The sequence below is a fragment of the Euprymna scolopes genome, chromosome 36, assembly GCF_053919585.1.
Source record: "Euprymna scolopes isolate OS-2025 chromosome 36, ASM5391958v1, whole genome shotgun sequence".
NCBI lineage: Eukaryota > Metazoa > Mollusca > Cephalopoda > Sepiida > Sepiolidae > Euprymna > Euprymna scolopes.
This window is the reverse complement of record NC_136517.1, coordinates 56668983-56695796: the sequence shown is the minus strand read 5'-3', so window position 1 is coordinate 56695796 and position 26814 is coordinate 56668983. Positions and strand designations below refer to the sequence as shown.

The 26814-nt window shown below is 33.4% G+C and overlaps 1 protein-coding gene across 1 annotated transcript in view; it reads left to right on the top strand.

The window, feature by feature from the left end:
• Positions 1-26814, top strand: part of LOC145260513 (BRO1 domain-containing protein BROX-like) — a 55374-nt gene that overhangs the window by 24756 nt on the left and 3804 nt on the right. Inside the window, exons 3-10 of the mRNA XM_080118642.1 lie at positions 7553-7648; positions 12524-12596; positions 13509-13611; positions 14592-14681; positions 15147-15232; positions 16495-16576; positions 21097-21247; positions 24654-24822. Coding sequence (XP_079974768.1) covers positions 7553-7648; positions 12524-12596; positions 13509-13611; positions 14592-14681; positions 15147-15232; positions 16495-16576; positions 21097-21247; positions 24654-24822 — 850 coding nt within the window. The remainder of the gene's footprint in view (positions 1-7552; positions 7649-12523; positions 12597-13508; positions 13612-14591; positions 14682-15146; positions 15233-16494; positions 16577-21096; positions 21248-24653; positions 24823-26814) is intronic.

Sequence of the window (26814 nt, the reverse complement as noted above, 5' to 3'; positions counted from 1 at the left end):
GTGTAATTCTAAATTCACTGAATTTTATGTTGAAACTTGAAGATATAAACATCTGAAATTTCTTTAGATGCTTTTTAAACAGCCTTCGTCAGTAAAGAGTATATTGTTCTATTAAACTTTTATTTAAATAATTTGAATTTGCTCATTTTATTGAAAAAAGATAAAGGTTTAAAAGACTTTTTATTAAGTAATGAGCTTTGAGATTGTCAGTGAAAAAAAAAGCACAATTGTCAAAAGATAAACGTTTTATTATTTCTAGTTGCTACTTGGAAAAATCACTCACAAATGTAACTGTTTCACTTGCAACGTAAAGTCCCGGTTTCTTATACTTTGCTGCAGATGATAACATGGTTGTCTTCAAATCTAATGTCAAATACTTTTCATAAGTAATCAAACTTTGTTCTATTCATTCACCATTTTCAATCCTCTCATAATATTCTTCATCATTCAACTGATAATCTATTTATCCCATTAACACTTATCCTAGAACAGCTTTTAGTTTTGATAAGTTAAAAAGAAAAATCAAAAATAGAGTGGACACAACTAGGTCAAAATTCTGGTCAGGAGAGAGAGAGAGAGGGGAGAGAGAGAGAGAGAGAGAGGGGAGAGATTGGTGTTAAGAAGGTAATCAGTAGACGAGTACAAAACACAGAAAGAAGGGATGGGGAGAACATATTTAAAGAGTAAAATATTAAGCTATATAAAATTAATGTCATATTTTTTAAAGTGTTTTGGTTCTCTTGTAATATTCTACATCCATCTCATTTATCCTTGTCCTTGAGTGGCTTTTGGACTTGATTAGTAAAAAAGTTTGGTTAAATTCAATAAACTTGTGTCATGTTGAATTTTGCTCTCTAATTAGTGGCATTCATATTGGTGGGAATAGTCCCTTTAGTTTAATGTTTACATAATGGTTTCAAGTTTCGTTGTAATTGAAAATTTAGCAGCTTTAATTGGTGTCTTTTTTTCTTAAATATTTTGCTAAAATAAAATACTTTAGATTTGAAATATTATAGACGTTTATTTTATATTACAAATACTCTATCGGGATTCAGAAGTATTTTTTTTTTTACGCAAGTTTAATTGGTTGATAGGGACATGTGAGGGTAACTTACAGTCATCTGCAAGCGTTTCTCTGGCACGGCAAATTAAAGTTAAGTTTGGTGACTCCCAAAACCTTTTGTTCACTGGCAATTTTGAAATAAAATATTTGCTCACCATGTTTTTGTTAATAAGAAATATGCTTACTCCCTACCCCATCCCCAAAAAACATCCTGCAGTGCTTGATTCATAACCTAAGATGCAATGATGTTGTAATGTGATCATTGTACGGTATTCTGCATTTACTAACCCACAGTTTCCACAAAATTTTTCTTATGTGTTTGACTACTGACGGGAATAACTGGAAACAACCGATCACGAAATGCAAAACTGCTACGAGAAAATTATAATGATAAACAGGATAAATATGGAAATACAATAAATAAAATTAGAAACATATATCTAACCCTAAACCCTAACTTTCATGATTAAAATCAATTTTTATTTCTTTCAAACTATAAAAAAGTAGCCTTCATAGACTCATATTAGCTAAAAACGGACAGCACGTTTGTTAAAAATTGAGGAACGCTCGTCCGACCTCTTCTGATTATTTCTGCTATCTACTGAGCGAACCTGAGCCAACTCCATGGAAATTGCGAGTCTGTAAATGCAGAAGCACCCATTGTACATACCATCTACCAGATAAGTCTTCATAGGTGCATTGTGAATTGCCATAGGTGCATTGCTAATTGCATGATGTAAATTCTGTGCAATCTTCCCACTGAACTACATCCCTGTTTTAGCATCCACAAAAAGACCATCGCTGACAATTTTACCCTTCACTCTACAGCAATAACCAGAAAATCTGGGCTGACATCTAAGGAAGGTGTCCATAGAGTTCCTCACTTTAGGGATGCTGCCTCCAGGAGATGCTAAGATCAGCTTTTAGCATTCTGGCGTACTTATCAAGTTTTTTTCAATTTTTTGGTAAAAGTCGATGGGCTACTTTCGTACATGAGAATTAATATAACAATAGTTTTAAAGAATTCACATTTCATCTTAATATAAAGGCTTGATTTCCAGATCGCTTTCACCCTAATATAAAATAAAAGGGAATACATATTACAGTATTTTTTTTTTACTAGTAGCTTAATATAGGTTCTTTGTGCTCTATTCATATTTTGGCATCCACAAAAATACATCGCTGATAATTAAATCCTTAGACCTTTCAGCAGCATCCAACAAATCTGATGCTACTCTCTCTGAGCATGGCTAAGACCTGAGGAAGTTATCCATAGAACTGCTCACTTGTGAAGTGCATGAGATGTTAAGAGCAGCTCTTAGCACTCTGGTATACACTACCAGCAATTTCCTTCTTTAATCTTTTAGTAAAGATCCAGATCTGACTTCCATATACAAAAACTTTATTTTTACATATCTGTATTTAAATATTGCTACAGTATATATGTTTCATCCATGAAAAGTATCTTGGAGAAGTCCATTTTTATGTACTCTTATGCTCATTTAGGCAATTTTCCTCATGAAATTGCTGTAAGAAAAGATTCGTCAATGACCAAGCTGCCATTTTAAGAATATGGCATTTGTTTTGATTTAATTGTCACCTAAAGCTTGAAAAGTTAATTTGTTAGAGACAGATTTTTCAGTCTCTTGCTTTGTATGAGGCACAGTTTGATGGGGAAAGTGGCCATGACAAATCTTTATCTGCCATCTTATGTATGAATCCAAATAATGTATAAAAAAAATTGTTGTAACTTTTGGTTTAATAGCATATCTACTTACCTAATGTAGCCTTTATAAGCAGTTCTTTAATTAAATTACATTTGCCTCTTTTTAGCTTATAATCTTGATTTGCTGTATATTTCAGTATCCTTACTTTGGTGTTAATCAAATATTTAAGGTTTGGATTTGGCATCTAATCCTATTGTTAATGAAACTTTATTCAATTTTAAAAAACAATTTGAATCCTGTCAGAAACGATCGTATACTGATTGGTTGTTGATGTTGAGTTCTTGGAGACTAAATGATTTTTTTTAATGAATCTTTTTACCATGTGCTTTATATATAGTACTAGCCTGGGTGCCTGGCATTGCCCGGATGTTTGGAGGTGTATGTTGAGCAAAAAGACAAACAAAAAAAAAGTGGTAGTAGGCAGGCAGGCTTGAACCCATACCGCAACAGAGGAAAAGAATGTGAAAAAAAAGTGACATCTTTACTGTTGCATCTATCGCCAAACCGGAAATGGCAAAGCTTTAAGTTAAGGTTGGTCAATCGAAAAGAGGGGATGACTTTCGAAAATATCTGTGAAAAAGCAACCTCTCCCTGTAGAAAAGTGCTCAGTTGAGGGTGAAGGAATTAATGTTTTTAGCCAATTTTTTTATATTTGTCATCCGAAGGGGCGAGCTTCAAAACAAAACGATGAAAATTTGTTGCCTCTGTCAAAAGTTTTAGGCAGACATACATACATTTAAACAGACAGGTGAGATCTATATTATAGATAAAGCTTATTATATATACAGGGTGTTGCAACAAAATTCATCACTTGACATAAAAAAAAAATTGTATATGCAGAAACCCGATGGTTTATTTAGCAACAGTTAGTTGCATACTACATTATTTTTCAATATAATTTTCACTGCCAGAAACGACTATCACAAGACAAGCACGAAATGAGTTGCACGTTTTAACGATCATATCCTTGTCTAGTGGTGAACACTTCTACAATGGCAGCCTTCGGAGAGTTGACTGTGTTGTGGGCATGTTTTTTGATCTTGGCATTGAAAGAAATAGTCAAGGAGATTGCAGCCGGGTGAGGAGGACGACATCAAGTCTGGCAATCAGTGGTGAGGAACATTGTTGAGTCATCTTGGCTTTGTGTGGAGGAGTGGAGTCCTATTAGTGACGATCTTATCTATCCAAGGTTTCGTCACCCTCCTCAGTACCTACTAGTAGATCGTTTACTTTTTGTCAAATGTCGAATTTTGTTGCAACACACACACACACAGTCACACACACACACACACACACACACACACATATATATTGAGAAAGGAGCGAACCATAATCTAATGTTAAAAAATAATACATAAGTCAATTAAAAAATAAAAATCTGAAGTGTAATACAACCCCCCCAAAAAGTGAACACTATTCGGAATGTTATAAAATAAATAAGTCGATTAAGAAAAAAGAAAAAAATCACGAAGTGCTAAAAGAACGAAACCCAAAGCACTTTTCGTACAGACAGACTTTTTCAAGGATATGCCTGTAAAGAGGAATAGAAATTTTTTTTTTTATTGTAGAATTGTTGTTAAAAAAAACAAAAAAAAACCCTTAGATGGAATGTGTCCTGCAAAATAGTTCCAACTGCCAGTGAAGGTTTCTCTGTTTACACAAAGTAAAGGGGTTGAAACTGATGGCAACCGCCTCGAGGATAGACAGGTGGAACTTAGTGCGTCCTCTGTGTAAAACAGAAAAACAAACAGACATATATCCTTGAAAAAGTCCGTCTGTACGAAAAGCACTTTGGGTTTCATTTTTTTGCATTTCGTGATTTTTTCTTTTTTCTTTTTTTTCTTAATCGACTTATTTATTTTATAACATTCCGAATAGTGTTCACTTTTTTTTGTGTTGTATTACACGTCGTGATTTTTTTTTAATCGACTTATGTATTATTTTTTAACATTCGATTATGGTTCACTTCTTTCTCATTATTTTAAAATTTTGCTATTCGAATAACGATACATATATAAGTGAGAACGTGTATGTGTGGACACTTTTCAACCTATATGCGCAATGAATTTTTGATCTACTGAATTGAAATTTTGAATTTTTGATCTACTGAATTGAAATTTTGTATATAGGATATTCAGACATGTGGAAAACTTTTTCATCCAGAAAAAAGGGCTACTAAGGGAGTCAAAATTTAAAAAATTAGTATACGGGAGTCATCGGATTTTTATCTGCTTGCTGTTTCACGAATGTGCATGCGTGAATAGTTCACATTACAGATTACTCATGTTAAGAAAAAGCAGTTTGAAAAGACCTTTTAAGGTCGTGTCATGCTGGTCAAATGGTTATCATACTTGAAACACTGTCTTTAGGTTTTGGTTTCAATCTCTGCTCGAGTATTCTTTTTTTTTACTTACAAGAATTGAACTGTTTAGAAAAAACATGATATCTGAATGCACCTCTCAGTTTCTGTATTCATTAAAATATAATATTTATGCATATTTTACGACCAGGCAATGCTTGACTGCCTGCAAGTGTGTGTGTGTATATGTATGTATGTATATATATATATATATATATATATATATATATAATGATTGTGAAAATAATTATCTATCATCTCGTATTCAAAAATCTAATGTTAATTAGCTCATTAGGTTAGCTTGTTAGATGATATTGTCGTAGCGAGTGTAAAATCCTACTTGTGAGACATTGGCTTAGGTTCTTAGTAGTTGGATAATTACGTTCAGAAGTAGGTATATTCTGCACAGTTCAGATGCAGTTTGCTTGATCTGTGTTTAGCTATTAGACTTTCTTGTATGTGATGTGTTGGTTCATGTGGCAGGATACTCACCTTACATGCAAGTGACTTGAGTCTCGAATCCTGAGTTCGAATATCTTTCACTGATGAGTTTAAAGGAGAACAAAACTCAAATCTAGGACTTGTAGTCTGCTGCTGTCATGGTTTTTGTGAGGTACAGCATTGTTTGATTGTGAAAATAATTATGTATCATCTTACATTCAAAAATCTAATATATATATGAGAGAGGGGGAGAGAGAGAGAGAGAGAGAGAGAGAGTTATGAGTGTGTTCATAACCCACTTAATTTAATTTCCCTTTCTTCAATATCTTTTGTATTTGAATTTCCTCTGTCTATGTATAAGCTAGCATATTTTTGCTTATACCTCTCACACACTCTCACATGCTGTCAATGAAGCTTTCTAACAGACAGTTTAAAATTTAAGACAGTTAAATAAAAATTCTTCTGGGATAACAACAAAAATAATTTTTATTTTTTCCTTTCCTTTTTCTTTGCCCTGTCAATTATCTTTCCTTATTCATGTTATCCTGATGTGAAAACCACCTTCATTTTTCTTGTCTTTTTGCTCAATATTTGATTCTGACTAGCAATTTATTCTTTATCTTTGCAGCATGTCCTTTATACTAAAGAAAAGGGTAATTCGCTTTTGTTTCTTTCCCAAAATAATTATTCTGGCAAAGAAAATTATTACAAGGAGATAATTTTAAATAACGACCTAAAAGGGGAGATAATTTCTATTTTAACTTTAAGGTAAAAATGTAAATAATCTCCCTTATATTTTCATTCGTGCATTATTTTTTAAATTTAAAAATTGATTACAATGATATTAATGAACCCCACAGTATGCCGTGTAACTAGTACGTGATAAAAAATTGATTGAAATTTTCAAGTTTGATGTTATCTTCAGGGCAACACCATAAATTTTCATAAAATATGAGTGGGACCTGTGGAAAATCCACAGTTATATTTTTCATCTGTTGCATACCGCTGCTGTGCTTAAAAATATATTTATTTTATGGATGTCTAGCACAAACACAAACCCCATGGTATTATTTTTCCATCTTTGAATAGAACAGATACTACACTTTAAAATATTTATTTGCACAAGATATAAAAATAAGTTACATTTGAATAAATTAGGCAAAAAAAATTTCAAAGCATGGGAAAATGGGTGTTGTTGGTCATCATTTGTCACCATAACTAACAAAAATGTCTATCCTACTCTTAGCTAGAATCATCAATCACCATAATACCACATTTACTTTGGGGGACGTTCAACTTAATATTTCCCAAATGAACCAAAAATTTTATTAAAAAGAAATAAATCCATCTATATAAAATTATTTCAATTGCAAGATCTGAGGAGTTGGGGGGGGGGGATTAAAAACGAAATCACTTTGCTGATCCTATTCTAAAGTCCAAGAAAGTTTATTTTAGTTTCATATTTGATATAAGTGACATCATGGAGGTGATGGTGGCTATGTGATTAACGACATGGACTGGCAACCTGGCCATGCCAAGTTTGAATTTGGTTTGTTCCACAGAAATACTTTCACTTAGGGATGTTGACAACCTTTATGTGATCCCACTTGTAAGTACCCACTGTCTTTCTCTAAAGAATTCTAAGTGGAAAAATATTGAGGGGGAAACAAATGTCAACAATAATAATCTAATTCATATGAAATTAATTAATGATACTCAACAGCGACATCAGATAATTTTTTTTTTTAAATTGCTATTTATACACTGAATCTTTGATAGGGCGAACCCATTTTATAAAAGAAATGAGGTGGAGCTGGGTAACATATTTTCATATAAACATGGAATTAGCATATTATTATATAGACTAAATATTCTTTTTGTTATGATTTAAAAAATTTTATTTTGCAAAAATATTATATATTTTTATGGGTTTTTTTTTTCTTTCTTTTTTTCTGTATTCAGGGCCCAAAAAGATGCAATTTATGAACATGCTTCGATGGTCGTTAATGTGGCGATGTGGTTCACTAAGCATGCAGCCAAGTTAGCTGCCCGAGAAGAGTAAGTTATTTTCTTTTTCTTTTAACGTTTTTACTTACAAAATGTAAATGCAAATCTGAAAAAAAAAAAAAATGTACAATTTAGTAATAGATGAATGCAGCTATTTATTATTTTTGTCTTTTTATAATGTGCATCAAAGTGCTGCAAACATATCTGTGGCCGATAACCATCAGTTAGGACTTTGCTAGGCTCTTGGTTCACAGGTGGCTGGTCTTCAATGGTGGAATCGCAATTAGTTAACCATTTCCTAAAGTCTTTCTTTGGGACATGGTGCAGGCCATGAAAAAAGGCAGCAATAGTGATTACAGACAACCATATCAGCAGCAGCTACAGCTCATGGTTTACAATTTTGAATTTGTGTTTGGTTTATAAACTCGGCGCTGATTAGTCCAAGCATTCCACTTCGCTTCTAGCTTGTCCAATCAGAGGTCATCTCTCAGGTGAGCTAAGCACATGACAGAAGTTGATAAGTAGGGTTACCATATATGCTTCCTCTTTTCCAGCCAGCAAACTGACCCCTTCCATAGCACTTCTTCCAACCTCATCTTCTTCTCTGGCCCAGAGGTTTGACAAGAAACACTATATACTGAATATGGCTACTATAGGCGCATGCACATGGACTTACTATAACACACACACACACTTCATCAAAAATTTCCTTTTCTTACAAACAGGACATTCATCCTTTCTTCATAAATGAACACTTTCCTCTTCCCTATTAATGGAACATTCATTTAGCACCACGTGTAGTTCCTAACCTTTTTGTCTTTCTCCATACTTATGAACTTATTCCATTACTAAAACTCTTCTCTTTTCCATTCCTCATTTATTAACACATTAACAAAGATGATTCCATAAAGTTGTTTTAAATGTTAGAATGAAACTTTGTCTTCCAATTCTGCAAATAAGAGAAGATCACAAAAGAATTCCCTTAAAAAAAACATTTAACACCATGCGGATCTTCTAATTTTTTTTTTTTTTTTCATCCCTACTTCTGGATGTATTCCTTTACAAATACTTTGATGATGAGCGATGGTGAGGAACAGTGTTGGACAGATGTCGATCGTCTTGGCTTTGTGTACTGGAAGACGTAAGGACATCCGGCAGTGATCTCATCCATGTAGGATGAGACCTTAGTACCGCCTGATATTTTGTTGATTTTTTTTTTTTTTGAAAAGTGTCGGATTTTGCTGCAACACTTTGTCCATTAATGTATACATTTTGACCAATGAAAGAGTCTATTAGGCATGTTTGGAGGTAAAAATTGAACGTCTTCAGTGTAAAATCATTCTTGAAACAGAAAAATGTAATTCCAAGAAAAAAAGAATGGCAGCATAAATTCTTTCCCAGGAAAAAAATTAATTGAATCATCGATAAACAGAAACATAGTGGTCTTCTCGTTTTGAGACGGAAAGCTATCACTGAAGAATTCAACAAGGTTCAATTTATTTTATAAAATTGTTCTGGCATCTGATTGGTTCGTTCTTATCACACATGGTTATGAATAAAATTGCCAAAATTTATGTGATCAGGCCCATCTATTATACGAAAAATATTGCAACATGTGTTACATAGAAATAAATGACATGAGAATGATACAATAGGTATTTCGTGCGATTCTTAAAAACTTGTATCTCAGAGGAAGATTAATTCTGGATAGTATAGGAAGATATATGCAGAACAAGAAACTTGGTTTAATCACATTTGAAATAATTGCTGAGAGAAAGCAAGATAAAGACCGAGTTAGAGATATGTTAGTTTAGAAGTCCTCTAACATGCCAGTATATAAAATGGCTGTTAAACTAAATATGAATATCTTGGTAAAGATTTTAAATATTTGGCATTTCTACAAAATTGGTACAGTGCTACTGCCATCGCGCACAGAAATCACTTTTTCCACAACTACCAATGTAATAGATGTACTGAGACTAAAGCTGCTTTCAGAACTGCCAGCAACCACTGTAAAAGAGTAATAAAAAAATGCAAGAGAGCTATATGCTCAGTCCGTTAAATCCAAAGAAGCTGAGTAGCGGCTTGGTTCCCACCAGTTTTGGCAAATAGCAAACAGGATCCTGAACAGAAGCGTGTGTTCTATCCCAACCATCATCAATGGACCTGAGGTCATCTCGTCAGCATCAGACAAAGCCAAACTATTTGCAGCTAATTCTACCTTATGCGACCAGCCATCAACTCCCCGTATTTCCTCCAGACAACGCGCAATGCAACATACAAATATCTGTTTGATGTCGTCAAGCTAATCAAGAACCTTGATTCCAGTAAAGCAACTGGCCCTGACGGCATTCCAATTATAGTGTTGAAAAAGCTTCAACCAGAACTTGCCCCCATACTTACAAAACTGTTTAAGCATTGTCTTAAGGAGAATTGCTTCCTAACACCCTGGAAAACCTCATCTGTATTTAAGAATTCAGGTGACAGCTTATCTCTCTCTCAGTACAGACCAATAAGTCTCTTGTGTGTCATGAGTAAGTTGCTGGAATCCATATTAAATAAAGAAGTAGTCAACTACCCCAGCAGAAATAACCTTCTTAGTGACATGCAATATGGTTTCCGTTCTGTTAGATCTACAGCAGATGTGCTAATGGTTATATCTCATAGGATTAGTGAATCTCTCGACAAAGGCTTCCTTTCTAGGGCAATTGCTCTTGACATATCAAAGGCCTTCGATAAGGTATGACATAAAGGCCTACTTCACAAGATTTCCAGCTACGGTATAACTGGAAATGTTTTCTCAATTATTAAATCATTTCTCTCTGATAGGCTCATAAGAGTATTGGTTGATGTGCAGAAATCATAGGCCCACAGTATTAATGCTGGAGTCCCTCAGGGGTCCATCATGGGCCCAACTCTCTTCCTGATCTACATCAATGATCTCCCAAAACACATACTTAAATCATTTGTTGACATCTATGCTGATGACATGACCATCTATGGCAACACATCAAAGGCCATAAATGACAGTTTTCTCTGATTCTCTCTCCTCTGATCTTGAGTGCCTGGTACAATCGGGGAAGAGGTGGCTGGTTACTTTTAATGCATCTAAAACCAAGCTTCTATCTTTACATCATCAACACTCTGATCCCTATCTGGCATCAATTGAAATGGATGGCTCTCGTCTTGGGGAGGCTCCATGTTTTGACAAGCTTCCGGGATTGACCTTTACTCCTGATCTGAAATGGAACATGTACATCAAATCTGTTGCCAAGGTTGCTGGAAAAATGGTGGGATCCTTCTACCACTCCAGTAGATATCTCACTACTGATGCAATTCTCTATCTATATAAAAGCCAAGTACGCCCAAGGATGGAGTACTGCTGCCATATCTGAGCAGGAACTGCTAAAAACAGCCTATCCTGCCTTGACAGAGTACAAAGCAGACTTCGTAGCCTAGTGGGGGTATGCCCTTTCTCTTCCCTGCAACCTCTCTCTTACAGAAGGGACGCTGCGAGCCTATCTTTGTTTTATCGTTATTTCCATGGCAAGTGCTCGTCTGAGCTCCAATCTCTGGTCCCCCCTCACAAATCTTTCATGAAAAACACCCGTCTAGCTGAAACCACTGTCAGTAATTTTCCCCACTCTTTATCTGTGCCTATATCAAAACATAGATTCCATGAACAAAGCTTCTTTCTTAGAAGAGAAGTGCATGCCTGTGGAACTCTCTTTCGTTTGCCTGTTTCCCACCTGACTACAACTTAGATGTCTTCGAGTCCAACATAAACAAGTTCCTGATGAACCGCCACCTTAAGTAAGACACTTTATCAGATCTCCATTACTAACGATTACTACGATATTATCCCATTTATTACTGTACATGCAATAACCCTTATCCCTGAGTGGCCTCTGGGTCTTGATAAATGGTGACTTCCTTGTAAAAAAAAAAAAATAAATGGGGTTTTCAGATGGTTTCAACTGATTTTTTTTTTTTTTTGTCAATTCTAATAAGTTATAATGGTAGCTTCCAAATTATGCAATCGGAATTATCCAAATATTACTGAATTATTACAAAAATACAACTTTAATTGTGTTAGCAGGTGAAAATTGCCACTATCTTGTTTAAATCAAAACGGAAAATCACCTCCCTTTTGAACTCTCCTGTGTTTTACGATCATTTTCATCAAATTCTGTTTTTTCATTTTCTTTAATAAATAATTTTCTACCTTATCGATTTTTGTAATCTTTGGATATAATCATCTTTAAAATACAAGGAATACTTAGATATCATTGTTTTCATGTGAAATTCAGTTTTACGATTTCTGAAATTTTGTCCCAATAGTGTAGAAGCGGCAAATATTTAATAATTTTATTTTACTTATGTTATGAACAAGGATGTTGGTATGTCAACTATTAATGCCTTGCAGAAGATTATACCTGAAGACAACTATATATGTGTGACACATGAATGACAAAGTATTGTAATGCCTCTGAATTCTGATTAAATCACTTAAAAATGATCTTTATAAAATCACAAATATTTTATTTACAAGGAGGCAGCACATAGAATGATACAAATTACATCCAGTCTTAGTCTAATAATACTTGAGTTTGTGTCTTACAATTAACACGCACAGAAGTAACATACCTCCATCCTTGCTACCCCGATTCAGTCATCCTTTTAATAGTGCCTGCCAGCATCTGTCTTACCTTGTTCTTGTGTCTCCACATGAGAACTCACATAGATAAAAGGGAGGAGATAACTCTGCCTAAAATAAAGAAAGATTTAGTTGCCCTTGACCGTAGTTTTATCGTCTTTTTATTTAACTTGGAGCAATAATTTTGAATTTCATGTTTAAAATCCAACTAGAAAAATATATGACAGCACATAACTTTATGAAATAAAATTTATTTCATTTGCTTGCAGTCCGTCAATGGAAGAAGCAAAAGAGGTCCACAAATGTCTACGTATAGCTGCTGGTATTTTTACCTACGTGAAGGTAAGAAACATTTGGCTTTGTTCATTTTCATTTCTGAGGATAATGAACAATATTTTTTTTTCTCTTTTGAAAACTTCCACAATGCCTGTTGTAATTTATTTAAAAATTCTAACTTCTTGAATTGTCTCCCCCCCCCCTGTTCTGAGAAGGTTTAAAAAAAAATTTTTTAAAAACTAGAATGCACAAGTGCCCAATATTTTGTGTACAAGTGCAAGTGACCCTAGGATTATGGTGTGTTATTAGGAACATAGGTACCATTTCATGACCCCCCCCCCCTCCAAGAAAAAACAAAAAAATGAAGAAAAATCATTGTACGTAGCTGTGACAGAAAATACTGTACACACAAAAATCATGTAAATTAAGTAGTTTTATTTTATAAAGATCATTTTTAAGTGATTTAATCAGAATTCGGAGGCATTACAATGATGTACAAACTATTTGTGGAGAGCTATTTTAAGGGGAGTTAACCAGTAATGAATTTGAGTTTTTTGGGGGGTTTTTTCAACAATGTTAAGAATGTTTTGCTAAAATCTCACAAAAGTTTGAATCACTTAGAATTATCTCCCTTGTCCTTCAAATTATTTGTAAAATGGTGATGAGAGGTCGTTGTTTACCAGCTTTTTTTTTTTTTTTTTTTTTTTTTTTTTAATAAAGCTGCCTGATCAATTTGTTATTTTTGATGTATGATATATGTTACATCACGAATATGTACATCATTAAGATTTTTCTTTTATATTTGTAGTTTAGTGGAGGAAAGGGGTTATGAACTTGCACTTACACAAAAGAGAAACATGATTCAATGTTTTATAACTTAATTATTTTAAATATTTAGCATTGTCAGATTTTGTTTTTTCATTTAATTAAATTTAATTTTAAATAACTTAAACCTTTTTTGTTTTGTTTCTATTACAGAATGAATTGTCGATAAAACTGGAAGATATTGAAAATGGCACAGATATCGACATTCGAGTCATTGATGCTTACATTCATCAGTGTACTGCTGAAGCCCAAGAAGGTATGTGCATACCTGTGCATTTTTCATAGATACATATGGGATGTGAGTCTGTATGGCTTTTATTTTATTTTTTTAAAGCTCTGTTTTTATGACCATTCACCTCTTAACAACAACAAAAAAAAAAGTTGTTGTCCAGAATTCCCTCTATATTAAAAAACAAAAATATATAAAAATCTTGATATACATGCCCATGATGGAATAAAGAAATCATATTCCAAAAATCACATAAATTGATCAACTAGTTCTCTTTTTATAAAGAAAATTTTAAATGATTTTAAACAATTAAAGGAAAGTTGTAAGCATTAGAAGGCTGATCTTGCAAATTTGAATTATTGTGAACTTATCTGCCTTTATTTCTTCAACATGGCAATGTGAAACAATCCTTTTTTTTTTTTTTGCTTACTCGTAAAATTTGATGTTCTTAGTTAAAAATAGAACTATTGATCAATTTAATTGGTTTCTATTTTATGTCTTCCTTTATTTTTTGATATGTTAATTTTAATTTACCGGTTCTTTTTTGTTTTGTTTGTCCAAGTCCAATATACAATTAGAACTTAATTGTTTTTTTTTGTTTTTTTTGTTTTGTTTTTTTTTTAAATCTATTGATGAAATAACATCTGATAATTTCAAATGAGGTTACCTTTTTCTGACATTACGCCATCAACAAAACTATCATGTGACCTCAATTTTCTGATGCCAGAAATTTGAAACTGCTCAACCACATCAGTACGTGAATAGTTTTTATAGTTATAAGCTGCTTCATACTGAAAGTAATAGTCTCTAACTAATTTCTGAATTATACTAGTGAATCTTTTTCTAAAAATGTTCTTAGAAATTATTTAATAATTTAGGTTTCCACATTCCTGTCATGAAATCTACCTACATGGCTGCCAGGTATCGTCTTGTTAAATATAAGCGTTGGATAATCTGTATGCATTTGGGATAACTTACAGCAAATTTAATATAATTTCTATTTGCAGTAACGACTGCACGAGCGATTGAATTAAAGCATGCAGCCAGCTTAATTGCAGCCCTGGCCTATGAAACTTCGCAAATGTTTACAAAAGCTGGTATGTAGGATTACATTTCCTTTTTATTTTAAATGTTTCCTTCTGTCAATCTTTGTCCCCTTTCCATCTTCTTCCTCCATTCCTTCTAGAGCTTTCTTTCTATCTCCCTCCCCTTATTTTTATTCCTCCCCCTCTTCCCTCTACTTCCCTCCCCCTCTTCCCTCTACTTCCCTCCCCCTCTTCCCTTTACTTCCCTCCCCCTCTTCCCTTTACTTCCCTCCCCCTCTTCCCTCTACTTCCCTCCCCTTCTTCTTTTCTCTCTACCCCTCTTCTCTCCACCCTTTTCTCTCTGTCTCCACCCTTCCCTACTTTTTCTAAACTCTAACCTGAGAATTATCTGAATTACTCTCATCCTCATTTTCTATTTTAATTTCTTTGTATTTTGTTTTCTTCAAATTTCTTGAAGCAAAATTGTTTTCTTTAAAATATTTGAATGTTTTTTTTCTTTCTGAAACAATCTTCCAGATGATTCCATTTCCAGTTTAGAAGGAGATGCTTTCAACAAATGGAGGAAATATTTCCAGCTAAAGAGTAATTTTTATTTAGCCTATGTAAGTATTTCTTGATTTAGAAAAAATAAAATAAAAAAAGAACAAAGAAAAAAAGAGTCTGTATAATACGCTTATATCTTCATTCATACATCCTTGTGTCTATAATCGCATTGACGTATTGGTTCATATGTTAAATTAATTAATTTAAACAATGACGAACCTGATCAATATTTAGATAAGTGACTATTTGGGTATACGAAGTGTGTTAAAACCTGATCCTAATGGTCTTCTAAGAAAGGGCTGGCTGCAAACCATCACAAAACCAAATTGATCATTGAATATAGTTAAATTTGTGCTCATTTTTGCATTAAATACTAATTCTTATTAATTCCTAACTGTGCATCAAACAGATATCATAATACTTAGTTCGCTGCATCTTATAATAAAGGTCCACACCAAATTTCAACCTGATTGGCCCAGTAGTTTTCAAGAAAATATGGTACAGACAGGCAACCAGAGTAAGAGAAGTATAATATTGATAAAAAATGTGTACGGAGATTAAACAGTATCTATATGATAGTACCTTTTAACGTACGTATGTACGTTCGTAGGTGATGGTTTTCAGATTATAAATCATTCAAATGAGAGATCCTATTTATTAAAAAGGAGGATAAGTGATGACATACTACAAACATAAAATTATTAGTATATAAATATGTTAATTTAATATTCGTAGTATGTTATCACCTTCTATCCTCCTTTTTAATAAATAGGATCTCCTGATCACCGAAGACACAATTTAAAAAAAAAAATTATTTTAATGATGTCGCTTTTGGGCTATACTTTTTTTAAGAAAACGTTTTTTTTTTTTCTGTTTTGATTTTCTGTTTAATTTTTTTAGTGAAATCTTATTTTGTATTAATGGTCTTCTCATAGAAAATTTGTTCTTAAAATTGTAATGTAAAAATGGTTGTGAAATATTTAATAATTTAGTAGAACCTTTAACGTACGTACATATGTCACGGTTTATTTTAAAAAATAATAGACTCAGATTAAGTGAAATGTCTTTTAATTCTATAAAAATATCTTGAATTAGAAATGATTATTATTGAAACAAAATCAACAATTATTTCTACTGCTGTTGTGGAATTTCCACAGGTCCTGCTATTATAGATAAACCCATTTATCAAAAAAAAAAAGTCTTTGTGCAATGATTTTTTTTTTTTTTTTTTTTTTACCAATTTTGTCATTTGCACTGATCTTAACTGTAACTACACATTATAAATACATCATTCTTTCTTTTGCTTTTGTTATTCTAACAGGCCTATAACTATCATGGTGAAATACTGTTGGCCCAGGATAAATGTGGAGAAGCAATTAAATGCCTTGAAGAAGCCATCAAATGTAAGTTTTATAAAATTGACCAAAAATGCCTGACATCACTAATACAAATTTGAATGTAATGTTTCTGAATTTTTGAGATAAGGACTGATAATTTGGATTAGTTGGACTACTGTTCTCATCTTGACTGTTATTCACGCAAGGTTTCATCTGATGTAATCTTCAGCTTTCTTCAGGTGTATCTTATCAAACTCTGGAATCTTTCTGTTAAACTCAGGAATGTGTATAGAATTTTGAGTGGAACCCTTTATTTAATCCATGAGGATAGCATGTTTTCATTCTGTTGGATGAGAACAGTAGTCTGACTAATCCAAATAATCCAAATTTGAATGTATTTATTCTTGAGACACTTTCTTGTATTACATCATTGCAATTTCAATGTTGCCAGTTTAAGATAGTTTTATATGAACCTCATTTTCAATTCAAAAGGTGTCCATATCTTAGATTCATTGTCTAAAAATTACTGAAGGAATTTTTTTTTTTTTAAGATGATATTATTTAAGTTTTTGTCACTGACAAACGTTTATAATTGGTTGGAGAACACAGTATAGTGTTTTATTTTTAAATGTTTCTTTTAAATGAATTTTGTAATATTTATTTTCTAGATGCAAGTGCTAATATTATATTTATTTCAGTTTTTAATCTTTATTTTATTTTATTGTTTTATTAATTGTGTAAATGGTTTTCTCGTGGAAAGATGTGCCGAATCTCTGGCAAGTTTCATTTGAAATAGAGCATAAATAGATCTGAAAATGCTGGTTTCTTACTTCCCCCCGACCATCGACATGTTACTATTTATAAAGAACATGCTTGTCTAAGTAGCGAGCTACGTCACGTGATGACTGTTTTCTTTTCAAAAATGAAAACGCTGCATTTTTATTCTAAGCAAAATCAATTCCTATTTGCAGCTGCGAAGGACGTCTTATTATAACAGTTAAGTTACATTTATATCAGATCTACCGCACATTTATATCAGATCTACCTCTGCGTTCCATGTTTAAAAAGGATGTGTCCTCTATTGTATCAGACCTAACAGAATAGTTAATTGTAGGTATAGACCGTTTCATACCCTCGAAAAAATTCCAACAAAAACCTAACAGCCAGCCGTGGTTCTCTCCAGAATGTGCTACTGCCATTGTGCATAGAAATCACTTTTTCCATTGCTTCCAACGTAATAGATATACTGAGACTAAAGCCGCTTTCAGAACTGCCAGCAACCAAGTAAAAAAGTAATAAAGAATGCAAGAGAGTTGTATGCTCAGTTCTTCAAATCCAAAGTAGTTGAGCAGCGGCTTGGTTCCCATCAGTTTTGGCAAATAGCTAACAGAATCCTGCTCTATCCCAGCTCTCATAAATGGACCTGAGGTAATCTCGTCAGCATCAGAAAAAGCCAAACTCTTTGCCAAGAACTTTGCAGCTAATTCTAACCTTTGCGACCAAGGCTGCCAACCTCCAATATTTCCTCCTGTATCAGAAAACACACTATGTGATATACAAATATCTGTACATGATGTTTTCAAGCTAATCAAAAACCTTGATTCAAGTAAAGCAACCGGCTCTGACGGTATTCCAATTATAGTACTCAAAAAACTTCAACCAGAACTTGCACCCATCCGTACAAAATTGTTTAAACATTGTCTTAAGGAGAACTGCTTCCCGTCACCCTGGAAAATCTCATCAATATGCCCCGTATTTAAGAATTCAGGTGATCGCTCATCTCCCTCACAGTACAGGCCAATAAGTCTCCTGTGCGTCATGAGTAAGTTGCTGGAATCTGTGTTAAATAGAGAAGTAATCAACCATCTCAGCAAAAATCACCTCCTTAGTGACACGTAATATGGTTTCCGTTCTGCTAGATCTACAGCAGATGTGCTTACAGTTATATCTCATAAGATTAGAAAATCTCTCCATGGAGGCTACCTTTCTAAGGCAATTGTTCTTGACATATCAAAGGCCTTTGATAGAGTATGGCATAAAGGTTTACTTCACAAGATCTCCAGCTACGGTATAGCTGGAAATGTCTTCTCAATTATTGAATCATTTCTCTCTGATAGGTTCATAAGAGTAGTGGTTGATGGGCAGAAATCAGAAGCTCTTAGTATTAATGCTGAAGTCGCTCAGGGGTCCATCCTGGGCCCAACTCTCTTCCTGATCTATATTAATGATCTTCCAAATCACATCCTTACATCATTCGTAGACATCTATGCTGATGACACTACTATCTATGGTAGCACATCTAAGACCGTAAATGACCAAGTTCTTTCTGATTCTCTCTTCTCTGATCTTGAGCAAGTGGTACAATTGGGGAAGAGGTGGCGTGTTACTTTTAATGCATCTAAAACCAAGCTTTTATCTTTACATCACTTACACTCTGATCCCCATCTGGCATCAATTGAAATGAATGGCTCTCGTCTTGAGGAGGCCTCATGTTTTGACAAGCTTCTGGGCTTGACCTTTACTCCTGATCTTAAATGGATCTGTTGCCAAGACCGCTGGAAAAATGGTAGGATCCTTCTATCGATCCAGTAGATATTTCACTGCTGATGCAATTCTCTATCTATATAAGAGCCAGGTACGTCCAAGGATCGAGTACTGTTGCCACATCTGGGCAGGAGCTGCTAGAAAGGACTTATCCTGCCTTGATAGAGTTCAAAATAGACTTCGTAGCCTTGTGGGGGATGTTCTTTTCACTTCCCTGGAACCTCTTTCTCACAGAAGAGATGTTGCGAGTTTATCTCTGCTTTATCGTTATTTTTATGGCAAGTGCTCGGCTGAGCTCCATTCTATGGTCCCCCCTCGCCAAACTTTCACAAGAAACACATGTCTAGCAGAAAACACTATCACTAATTTCCCCCACTCTTTATCTGTGCCTAAACCTAAACGTAGATTCCATGAGCAAAGCTTTTTTCTTAGAACTGCACGCCTATGGAATTGTCTTCCGTTTTTCTGCTTTCCAGCTGACTACAATATGGTTGTCTTCACGTCTAACGTAAACAAGTTTTTGATGAGCCGTTCCATATAAGTTAACAAATTTACCGAATCTCCATTACTAACGGTTACTATATTGTCGAATTTCTACTGCACACTCTTTAACCCTTATCCTCGAGTGGCCTCTTGGCCTTGATAAGTGGTGATGGCTATGTAAAAAGAAAGAAAAGAAAGTATTTGATTAAAAGTTAACTAATTTAAAAACCTTATTTCTCATGAGAAGTAAATTCTTTGCAATTTTTGGGGAGGAGGTGTAATCTACACTTTTAGGAGATTGTATGGTTTTAACATTTGAAAATCAGAAATTTTTCTTGAGAGGTGGGAATGGGACTAGGTTTACTACTTCGATTTACACTGAATTTAATAAATAATCATTAAATACCACTTAAATAAGATTCCCCAAGTTTTAGACATTTTCTAGAATCAAAATCACATAATGGATTTAGATCAAAATTGAAATAGCAGACATAAAAGTGGTGCAAAACTATTCTGTCCCAGTGGGGTGGGTGGGGGTAATTTTACATGTCCTTTGATGAGTATTCTTCTAGTGTGCGTGTGTGCATACTAGACTTTTTAGCCCATTAAAAACAGGCAAAAGTTAACTTAGAATGAGTGCTTTATGCCAAATTGATGGTTGAATATGATTAAATTTGTACTCATTTTTTGCATCGAATGCTAATTCTTATTAATCATTAACTGTGCATCAAATGGATACCATAATACTTAGTTTGCTACACTTTATCATAATAAAAATTTGTACGGGATTGGTCGAGTAGTTTGAGAGAAAAAGTGGAATGGAGTATAGACAAAGAAAAATATATATTAAATTATTTTCCTATATGCACTAACTTTGCTATAAGACTTAAAATTATATCCTAAAATAAACAATATATTATAGAGTATAGTAAAAACACTTAGCCACATACAAACATGAGAAATTATATATATATATATATATATATATATATATATATATATATATATAAAGTGAAATTGTGTGTCTGTGTGTACGTTTCCCTACCAAACTACTCTGACTTGAGATTTGACATAAGGGGTATTGAGATTTGGGAAAATCTTTTTAATTGTGTTTTCAACCAGAAATTTGCCTGTCAAAGTTCAACGATTTGACTTTTGAAAACTTTATCAAACTCCTCTGCTAATTTTGGGTCTAAACACTGGAAATTTTAGATGTAGGTTACCTGGACATGAGTCAAACTTTTTAATATATATATGCACATGAAGTTATAAACAGTACATAGGGCCTGAGCAAAGCCAGGCTGAACTGCTAGTATATATATATATATATATATATATATAACTTGAGTGGGTTTGTGGTATAATAATAAGATCACCAAAATAATAAGGCAAAGATTTGAGTCTCACTAAATCTTTGCAGTGGATGGATGAAAACAAACCTGAACTAAACAATATTATAAGTGGTAACAAGAACAATAGAAAAATTGAATAAAATTTACAAAAAAAAAATGTCTTATTTACTTTTTAATTTATTTATTTTTTTTATTTTTTAAATCCAGGTTTTGAGAAATCTGGGCTGCAATGCAAAGAATATTCCACAATGAAAGGTGCCGGAACAAATGCTAAACCTCAGGAGCATTTGTTCTTCAGAAGTTTAGGACCAAAAGTACGAAGGACATTGGAGAAATGTCAAAGAGAAAATGGCATGATGTAATATTTTATTTTATTCTTTATTGATAGTTTTTTAAATTTTATTTCATTTTTTTTGCTTTCATTTGTGAATATTTATAAGCATTAAATAAAACAGTTTATTTTTCAATACATTTTATCAGGCATCAAACAAAATGTTGTTCTACATATTTTTAAAGATAGTTTTATTTTCCTGAAGAAAATCTTTGAAAAATCAAGCATTTATCAATAGGCCTTCAGTTTGCTTTTCAGCCATGAAGTGGTCTGTAGCATGGAACATCATGGTTGGTGGTAATAAGACTTCATGTCTGAAACCTTAACTCTTGAATCATCATTTTATGAAGGTTTTGCTGAAATTGCCCTCCTTTTTCTTTTTCTTTATAGTATTAACTGCATACATTTCCTTAACAAAGAAATATGTACCTACTTTTTTAAAATTTGGTTTTAAATAATCCTCATAATGATCACATTGCACTTAAGTCAAGTATATTTGAAGATATATAGAATAGCATTCTGACCTATAACTGTTGAAAACTGAATAAATAAAAATACATATTTTTATTGTAGAAATTGATAAGTATTTGTTGCAGTGTGCGTGTTCGCAACATAAATTAATGAAAATAGTTTTTTATGTATATATATATATATATATATATATTTATATATATATATATTACAACCTAGACTTTATTTAAAACAAGAATATTTATACATATTTTTTACAGACAATAGCTTTTGGTGAAAAATGCATAAGATCATGTGTGTGCATGCATACGTGCGCATTGTTGATCTCTGCCGATCATGTATGGACTGAGATTAAGTATTTTGTTTAATGTTTTTACTGTCGTTTAATGTTGTTGCAATATTTAGCTTATCTCGATAAACCTGGATAGTATGCGAAAGTTCATTTCATTACAAAATTGGTTTGCATGTGTAAAAGCATGCTTGGAACGCGTGACGCACCATCGTATACCACCCGGGGGATAAAAAGGAAAAAGTGATTTTAGTGTTGAGACCTGCTTGCCAGAGGCAAGGGAAATAATTGTTTAGTCTTTCTTTTTTACAAATTGTGTCTTTGCGCGAAGCTATTTAGCAGACTAGTTTTAAAACTGATGTATCTCTACATATTAAACAAAACAAAGAAAATTGAGATGTTTGTTAAGATATAATCCACAAATGTATTTTCATTTATTTATCTTTTAACGTGCCTTTAGATGTGGATCAGAATGTTATTCTATGTTTTTTCTCATTAAGGTCAAAGGAATGTTGTGATTTCCAATCTCTCTCAATTCTGTTTAAAAAGACCAAAATGATCAGGGAACCATGATGGATAGAAGTACAGATGATATTAAGTAAAATGAAAGTATATTGTTATTAAAACTGATAAGCATTAAACAAAACAATCATTTAAGATGTCAGGTAAAATATATGATCCACACATTTATTTACCTTTCCATACATCGAGATGACCTATGTTATTACTTAGATATATAATATATACATAATATAATAATAATTACACACACACACACACACACACACACACATATATATATATATATATATATATAGTAATTACATATATAGTAATATTTTAATTTGTTAAAATAATACATCATTACAAACCAATGTCCTGTTTGCATGTGTGTTGCTTCTTCCAAGGGCTGAGACAATTTTGTTAGTTATTTGACGTTTCTTGATATAATTATTCAGTTAATTCAAACAATTATGAGAATAATGGATTTATTTATCCAGATGATTGTTTTGTCACTGAAAATTCAAGGCAAGAGTTACTTGCATTCTAAACGGAAATGTTTTGAAAAAATGAAAATGCTTATTTTTTTTATTGTAGAAACTGATGTATCAAAATAAACAAGTAATTGAAATATCTGGTAAAAGATATGATCCACATGTATTTTCATTTATTTATCTTAACATATTTCTTTTCTGCAGTCAGAACTATATATTTGATTTAAATTTCCTTAAAAAAATATCTCAAAATCAAACAATTGCCAATAGGTCTTGTGCTTATCAGCACAAACTATGGAATCGGCTAAGTTCAAATCCAGTTGAATCCATTACATTCTAATACAAATTGAACTCTCATTTACCAGAAACTTGTGTTCAATTGCTTCCATTCGCTCATGGCGCATCTATCAGTAGTCTCTCCCTCTCAGACAGTGTCCAAAAAGAGTCTCCAATCTAATATATCCCACACTATCAATAAAGCTTGAACCCCTGTCCCATCACTGCAATGTTGCTTAGCTGTATTTCTTTTATAAGTACTTTAATGGAATATGCCCTGATGAACTCATTGCACTTGTAACTCCTCGACGTACATACCCTCAACAAACCTGTCTAGCAACAAAATCTCACCCCTTCACTGGAGAGATCTCTATATTCCAGAAAACCTTCTACTCTAATAGTCTCTTTCCTCGGACTACTAGATTTTGGAATTTCCTCCTTGTTTCCTCTATGTTAGTACAGTCAAGGAAGTAGAAATGTAAATGTAATGTGAACAGACAGCTCGCTCATTGATTCATATAATCCCCTGTCGACATGGAACAAAATAGTAGCTCCTTACACTGAAGTGACAATGAAAAAATAAACAAAAAAATAGACAGGTATGTTATTGTTAATATGTCATCAAATAAAACAATTCAAACAACTTAGCTGACAACTTTTGATTAACTTTTTTTTTTTAATGTGGAAGAGAAAAAAATTTCTACTTATTTACCTTTTTTTATTCTCAATCTTTCTCCTCCCTCTCTCTCTCTCTCTCTCTCTCTCTCACTTATACCAATCAAGTATATGTTCTTGGCAATCAGTCCACCTTTCTTCTCTTTTAGTGCTAATTAACTGAGGCATTTCTACTGGAAGATGCCAATGGGACTGTTCAGGCATTTTTGTAGTAACAAAGTGCGCTTCTCCTAGTGTGCTAGTTTTTCAAAACCACACTTGACCTTGTATTTGACCTCCTGAAGAGGAGGTAAATAAACACTCTCACTTATAATGTACCTATTTACTATGCCTCCCCACGGGACAGAGTTAGACACCAGGGTCGTTTTTTAACGTGGAGAAAAGGTACAAAAATAAAAATTGTCTCAGTCGTGAAGGATTTCTCCTCCACCGAAAGAGAACAAGAAATAGAAGTGCAGCATCTGAAGAACAGATACTACACTTTGATCTCGTCCCGAAGGCCACTTATAATGTAATACAATTGAAAAACTCTTTCCCTGCCTCTCCCATTCCCAGCTCCTCTCCCATTCTCTCTCCCTCTTTCACTCTTCCCTCTACTCTCCAAACGCTAGATTCCCCCATCTCTTTCTATCCTCTCTAGATAATATTTTTAGTGTTTTAGTTGTATATATTAATGGGGGTTTTTTTTTTGTTTGTTTTTATTTGTATTTAATCGTTTTTCTTATAGTTATCATCAAAAGATTCCTTTTGAGGCCCCTGTTATTGAATTGAAAGCCACTTACGGATTAGTTAGTCCTGAAGAATTCCAGCCAGTCCCGCTCAACAATATCTGGTCAGCCGGTGTCTATCAAAAGTTCACTGTTCCAAACACAGGTGTTGTCAACACACAGCAAAAGGTAAGTAACTAGTTGTTTTTTTTTTTGTTTTTTATTAAGTTTTTTTTCAACTTCCACTTTCACAGAAATCTTGCCAATGTATACTGGGAAAAAGTCCCTTCTGATAAATACTTACATAATTCCAGTTTAATTTTAAAACTCTACATTAAAAAAAAACAACAAATTTTTACTTTGAAATGCTTCTTTTTTAAAATGGCTTTAATTTTAATAAAATGTTATAATCAAAGTATTTTTTTTAGGCTTTTACTTGAAATTTTTTAAAAATTTTAAATTATAAAGTACAGACTATTTTCTATGTAAACTTTTAAAATATATTTTTTATTATTTGAAACCATTGTAAAAGAAAAATTCAAAGTAATGATTAAAAATATATCTTGATTATAACATTTTATTTAAACTAAAACCATTCCTAAACAGAAGCATTTCAAAGTAAAGACTTCTTTTTATGTAGAGTTTTAAAATTAAACTGATATTACGTAAGTATTAAGCAGAAGGAACTTTTCCTTACAGCTAGACTTGATAAGGCAGAAAGCGGAATTATAAAAGAACCTTTTTTTTTTAATTAACACTTGTATATTAAACTCTGGACTAAAACTGCTTCTAAAATCGACATATTTTTCAGTTGAATGCAGATCATTTGAAATATGATTTTCGGTGCATTGAAGTTTCATTAGTACTTGAATCTGATGAACTTTCTTTTAAAATTAATGAACATTCGTGTGAAGAGTTGCATTTAGTAGCTTTCTTTTAATGTTTATTCAGTCGTCCATATGAATGCTTATCTCCTGATCAAGTATACCAATGTATGTGTTGCCCGGGATGCAGTAAAGTCATTGTAATTTTTATTTGTTTGTACATATTTAAACTTAAACAACTTGTATTATGTTCTTTGGTTTAAAAGTTATCTCCCATGCTATTTGAGGAGGGGGGGGGCGTTATTTAACAATGCTTCATATTATTGGTTGTATTGGTTTGAACTAAGTAACTTTTGAAATAAATTGTAGCTAAGTAACATGGTATAGCAATGTATGCTCAGTTTGATTTGTTTGCTTAAATGATATTTAAGTCTGATTTGGAAAATCTGACAATTTTTATGTTATGAAGGAAATGAAGTGTAATTGAAAGACAAACTCAAATTAAGACATAACAGTGGAATAAAATATGCCGATTCACCTATTATTGATATATATATATATATATATAGTCAAGGTCTGGTGTGGACGTGTGTTAAAAGCACACATATATCTTAGCATCATACTGTGCTTCTCCCAGACAAATCAACCCCACGTGCACATCGTGACCACTGCCACGCAGACGGGGCTCTGATGAACGGTGAGTGTCCTGCGTCGTATAACTGGACCTCCACTGCCTTGTGGGTTAAGGTTCTTTTAACCAAAGGCTAAGAGTGAGGTAACCATCACAGAAATCTTTAGAGGAGCTTAGGCCCTGTCAGCTGTGGCATAAATGATCCAGCGGCGTGTGAAGTATGCTCTGGTGCCCAGCAACCTAAGTCCCAGTCATGGATCAAATGGCATGGTGAGTGGAGAGGGCTCCCGTAAGCCGTGGTGAAGGCAACCACTCTAGGAGAAGGAAAACCCTGATATAAAACCTGTGGCGACTGCTGCTTCCAATGATGTTGACTTGCTCTTCTTTTTGGTTCAATGTGGCAGTTGTTTAGAGAGTGCTAAGTCTTTCCTCACTATGAAAAACTTCAAGCACAGACATTACTTGATATGCAGTGGAATACACACTTTGCAATCAGTGTGTATCTCGATAGTAAAAAGGCTGGCTGTAGCCTGAAATGGCAAACAGACATTCAATGAGGACTGATGCAGATATGAGCGTGAATGGCGATAAAGGCTCTGGAACTTCCAGAGTCTGGCCTGGTAGGTGTTCAGGGCACCACAGCTTGGACCCAGTCATCAGTGGATGTGCTGGACTATAGAAGTTTCATCGAGGTGACCGTCTGACACATGCTGCTAGTTGCGCTCA